Source organism: Oppia nitens, unplaced genomic scaffold, assembly GCF_028296485.1.
Source record: "Oppia nitens isolate AA-2021 unplaced genomic scaffold, nextdenovo-longstitch-racon4-pilon3 scaffold26_pilon_pilon_pilon, whole genome shotgun sequence".
NCBI classification, from domain to species: domain Eukaryota; kingdom Metazoa; phylum Arthropoda; class Arachnida; order Sarcoptiformes; family Oppiidae; genus Oppia; species Oppia nitens.
The window spans coordinates 101,714-107,968 of NW_026533206.1; the positions used below are offsets into that span (position 1 = coordinate 101,714).

Below are 6,255 nucleotides of genomic sequence, written 5' to 3' on the forward strand. Positions count from 1 at the left end.
ATGGATCCCATAGTAGAGGTATGTTATTGTTATAATTATTATTATCATTAACTTAATTAACATTATTATTATTATTATAGTCCAGCAGTGATGACAGTATCGGCGGTGATTTGGCCATAGATTTGTCGGCCAACACAAGTGGTGGTGTCGACACCGATGATATACCGATGCTAAGAGTCAGTACCGACGGCCACACCAGTGCTGATGATAACGATGTCCACAATAGTAACAATAGTGACAAAAACAGTGATAATGTTGACCACAATGAGGACAACAACGATGACCAAAATAGTGACCAAAATAGTGACCAAAATAGTGACCAAATTAGCGACAACGCCGATGCTCACAACACTAACATCGTTGACCACACCATTGGTATCAACACTACGGCGGCTAATCGTGTGGTCACTACGGGTGCCGAAAGTGCGGCCAACGATACGCCAGTAATTGAAAACATTAGGTTTGTTTGATATCATTATTATTATTATTATTACTTAAATTAATTATTATTAATAATACTATTCAATAAATAAATAATAATAATTATCATTATTATTACTATTAAATTATATAATTAATATAAATATAAAAATTATTAATAGTTTAGTAACCTTTTTAAAAATTTATTTTGAGACCAAATAAAACATTTATGTCTCAAAAATACAGTATATTATTATAGATTTGTTTGTTATTAAAAATTAAAATACAATTAAATTAAATTATTATTATTATATTATTTTGAATAAATACTAAAAGTTATTATTATTAATATTAATTAATTTATTATTAATGCTAAATGAATTATTATTATTAAATTAAATCTAAACTAAAAACAAAATTATTAATAATATAGTAATAAAAATGTTTTGAGTCTCAAAAAGTAATTGAGTCCCAAACAAATTGGTAATAATATTATTTTTTTTGTGGTTATTATTATTAATATTAATTAAAATATTTTTATATCAAAATATTATTATTATATATGTATTAAATCATGGTTAGTGTTATCAAACTAAACAATAATAATTATTATTATTAACTATTTAATTAATTGTTTTATACTTATATAAATTATTGATAATATATTATTACTTTGAATCCAACAAAAATAAGTCGAGTCCCAAAAAGTTATAATTAAATTTATAATTATTATTAGTAAAGTTATAGTTAAACATTTTTTTGTGTAAATAACTATTTTGAAAAAAAACATTATTATATATATATCTATAGAAATTTAGTCCCAAATTTTATAATAATTTTTTTTGTAGTTATTATTATTATTGTTAAGATATTTTAAGTTAATATTAAAATAATTATTTTTAAATAAATTTTAACTTCAATTATAAAATACTAACAACTGTAGTAATAATTATAAGATAATTGAAACTTTGGTCTGTAATACGAGTCTCAAACATATAATGTCGCAAAAATTTAAACAATTTTTTTTGTGATTTTTTTTTTTGTAATATATTATTCACTCTTTATAAAAATTAAATTAGTTAATTTAATGTAAACAGTGTTAAAGTTATATTTAACTTAAAAACTATTTTTTTTGAATATTTTCTTTTTTTTGGTGTCTTAAATTTTAGTACTAATTATTATTATTTTTTTTTTAAATTATTTTTACTAATTTCAATTGGATTTAGCGGTTCATGGCATTCCCCAACTAAGGTTGAGAAAGAGGACCTGGCTATGTCTATGGCCCATTTAGTGGTCCGAAAACTGGGACCCCCTGTCAGGACATCACTCACTCAGAGCCGGTATAATAAAGTGTTACGAGAGGTTGTCTCCAAAATTCATGATATAGTCGAGGACTACGAACCGGATTTGGGACAATTGAATGATTTGGACGAACCATTTGTGCAACCAATGGACGATTTCGAGGATGTCAGCGAACCAATTCCCGAACAATTGGCTACAAAGCGGGTCCGGTCCGATATTGGCGAACGGGTTTGTATATGTTTTACAATTTAATAATTATTAATATTATTTATTAATATTATTTTTTTGAAATTTTTCAGTTTGAATGCACACAGTGTCCCAAATTGAATCAGAGAATTGCGGATCTTGAGGGACGCAATGAAGGACTTCTTGCGGCTTTGAATTCGGCCAAACAGGACATAGAGGAGCGACAGGGACTCATTGATAGACTTAATATCGAAAACCAGGATTATACCGATCAAATGGATGCCATGCAAGAACATTAGTGAGTTAACATTACATCAATTACACAGTATTTTTTTTTTGTTAATCACACATTAAAAATATTTTTTTTTATGTTTAAATAGCATTGCAGGAGTCTCAAACATGTCAGCTCAGGTTTTGGGACCCAATTGGTCCGAAACTTTGGTAAAATTCGGAGGGCAACAATGTGTGGCCGAGATTTCAGACAGTGAAACCATAATTGAGTCCGAAATTATTGGTGACAATGAAGTCGGCGATAATCAGGCTGGAGATGATGTCGGTAGTAGTGATGATGATAATGACGGTGACGACAACGCAGCCGAACTAGAAGACGGTATAGAAGAAGTCTTCGACATTGATGGCGATCTAGAGGGACATCTCCCGGTGTGGGTCGAAGGATACGGTAATCCCATAAGTCGTGACCAAATCGGAGGAGAGACCGGAAAACGATTTAAAGTGTGCTCTAAATTATCGATGTATTCGGAAATTTCTCACATCAATAATTATGACGAGAGTGAGAACAAGATACGGATTATCCAAACGTATGGACATCTTGTGACCGCTGGTCAACTACGTGGAGACAGAGCCGCGTTTGCCGCGTATCAAATTGCATCGTTTAGAGGAATGGCCGTCGAAAATGATATCAATGTATACCACTTTGCGTTTTACCAAAACTGGTCGACTGTTTGTCCAGTTTGTGGGATTTCACTGGCAACTAGAGTACCGGCCGATTACAAGATTGTTGTTCGTCACGGTAATAGAGCCGCACATATAGACTCTAATGGTGACAAAATTAAGGTTCAATTGGTTGTTATATAAACCAAATTTTTTTTGATACATATAATCATTTTTCTACTTTTTTGAGATTTTTTTTTTTTTTTTGATAAACTAATTTGAATACTTTGATATTTTTTTTTGATACACTATTTTGTTTACATTTGTGATACATTATTTTTGATTAATATTATTGTCGTGATTCAAATACATATATATATATATATATATATAAATTTGTAATTAATAATTAAAATCCTTTTTAACACGTCTGAAAATTTATTGTTTAAATTTCGGACTATTTATATATATAAATATTTATATATTATTTCAAATTCAATAATAAAAACACATTTAATATAATTGTTTTAATTCACTCAATCAAATATAGATATTTATATAATAAATAAATAAATTGATTCAATGATAAAAACTTTTGAGACTCGAGTCTGAAAATTTAATGTTAGAAATTTCAGACTCTATATATATATATAAATATATATATAAATATATATTTGTTTTTCATAATTTAAATATATTTAATAAAAAAATTTTTATAATTTCATAATTAATAAAATATATATATATTAAGAAAACAAATAAATAAAATAATTAAAAACTTTTTGGGACACTAGTCTGAAATCTAAATGTCCGAAATTTCAGACACTATATAAATGATTTTACTACATTGTATTATATATGTTTGTGTGTATGTGTGTGTGTGTGTGTGTGAATATGTATGTATATGTGTGTGTATATATTCGTGTGTGTGTGTGTGTATGTGTGTGTGTGTATATGTGTGTGTATGTGTGTGTATGTGTGTGTATGTGTGTGTATGTGTGTGTAAGTATGTGTGTGTATGTGTGTGTTATTGTGTGTATATGTGTGTATGTGTGTGAAATGTATATAAATATGTGTTTTTTTATAATAATTGTGTGTTAAAATATGAATGTGTGTGTGTATGTGTGTGTGTTATTATAAGAAATAATATCAAAAATAACACAGTATTTAATATAGATATAWACAGTACATATAGTACAGTATATTTTTTTGTAAAATATTTAAAATAATAAAAAWTTACATATATATATAAATATTTAATACATATATATATWTWTTATAATTTTATCAATTTTATTAGTAATGTTTTGTACATTATATATAGATATATAGCTTTTTATATCTATTAGTTTAAAAATATATGTCAATCGGTTATATATTTATAAAAACTCATTATCTTTTGATTTTTGATTTTTTTTGATTTTGTTTTTTTTACGCTTATACTATTAAAAATTACATATATATAATACTAATATTTTTATATGGATTTTAAGTATTAATTGTTTATTTATTAWTATATTTTTGWATATTTATATATATATAAGCCATTCATCACTACTATTACTACTACTACTACTACTAAAGTAATGGACCGTAAAAACGGCAATTTATTTTTTTTATTATTACATGAAAACTATTATACTTATAGTAATACTATATATAAATTTAACGTATTTATATCGTTTAATAATCAAGTGATTAAACCATTTTTATGATCACTGTATTATCTATATGTTTGGTATATATATATATTGTATTTAATATTTTTAAATAAAATGATTTTTAAAAATCAAATAAAATGAAAAATTAATTATATATATATATTTTTAAATATTACTAATATATTTATATATAACTGGTATAATGTTTAAAATACATATGGTTTAATATATATTTATAATTTTATAGTTATAATTATGGCTTAATTTTTGTATTTAATTTATATTATTTTTTCGATTTTTTTTTAAAATTATTTATTTCTATAATTGATTTAAACTTTCATTGCAGACAGGTATTGTTCTGAATTAATTATTTTTAAATTTTAGTAAATCCAATACACTTTTTTTTATTTTAATAAGTACCTTAACAATAATACTTAACATAAAACTAAAAACAAGATTATTAAATTTGTGTAAACCATATAAGGCCTGTAATGATTAGACACTAATAGTAAAAATCATTATTAATTATTTTATATTAATTGATTATTTAACCCATAAAATTTTTCATTTCCATATTTGTTTCAAATAATTTATTTCCTCAAATTTAAGTCTCAATTTTAATTCTCATTTTTAATTCTCAATTTTAATTCTCAATTTTAATTCTCAATATATATATTTTTTAATTAATTTTCAATTTAATTTTCATTAATTCCATTCCTTAAATTATTTCTTTAATTTAAGTCTAAATCTATAAAATAGTATGCATACTTTTTAAAATCCATTCATTAATTTAATTTTCAACATTTCATGCGCAACAATTCAAACAACAAAATTATATGTAAATATTAGGATCCATATTAACTTACATATTAAACACTAATTGAGATCGACCATCTTTCAGGTCACATGGGTTCCAAATTCAAAACAATTGATACATTTATCTACAATTTTACAAATTTACTTAACATTTTATTATTCACTAAATAATTCTATCAATTTATTTATTTTTTATTTATTCATTATTAATTACTGTATAAATCAATCATAAAATTAAATATTACTATTTTTTTATATTTTTATTTTATTTTATAACTATTTTATATGATAAAAGCTAACTTTTAGCTTTATATCGAACAGGACTCTTTAAAAGTCGTCCATATCGACTATATTTATGTGTATTTTTATTAATTAGTCTACAAATAGGTTTTTTAAATTGTACATGTTTTCGCACCCGAACTTTAGGATTTGAGTCATTATTTTCAGACACTAAATTATTTTCAGACACTAAATTATTTTCAGGCACTAAATTATTTTCTGACATATTGTCGCTAATAGGACATATATTTTCATTAACTATAACATCATCACTATAATCATTATATCGGTTTAACCGACTAACATGTACTATTTCAGACCTATTTGATTCGTTGTTTTCGACTCTTACATTGACAGGTGATATAACTTCGGTTACCGTAAACGGTCCGAACATACGGTGAAGTAATTTTGTGCTTAAATTTCGTTTTCTTATAGGAGTAAAAACCATTACTTTATCTCCAATATTAAAATTCATATCTCTTTTTTTGATATCATAAAAATACTTATTTTTAAGCTGAACATCTTTTATACGTGAATGTGCTAGTAATCTACATTCTTCTAATTGTCGCTCATATTGTTCGGGAATTGTGTAAATTATTGGTGTTTTCAATAATATATCTATAGGTAGTCTAGCTTCGCGTCCGAACAATAATCGATAGGCACTAAACTTAGTTGTGTCTTGTGGTGTTGTATTATGTGC

General features: G+C 24.9%; 1 protein-coding gene across 1 annotated transcript; it reads left to right on the forward strand.

Annotated features, from left to right (window-relative positions):
- LOC128954307 (putative uncharacterized protein DDB_G0293878) lies at positions 1 to 3,003 on the forward strand. The gene is made up of 5 exons (XM_054299886.1): positions 1 to 18; positions 81 to 460; positions 1,647 to 1,950; positions 2,022 to 2,206; positions 2,289 to 3,003. Exons 1-5 carry the CDS (start codon positions 1 to 3, stop codon positions 3,001 to 3,003), a joined length of 1,602 nt encoding a protein of 533 aa, XP_054155861.1.
- The last annotated feature ends 3,252 nt before the right edge of the window (positions 3,004 to 6,255 follow it).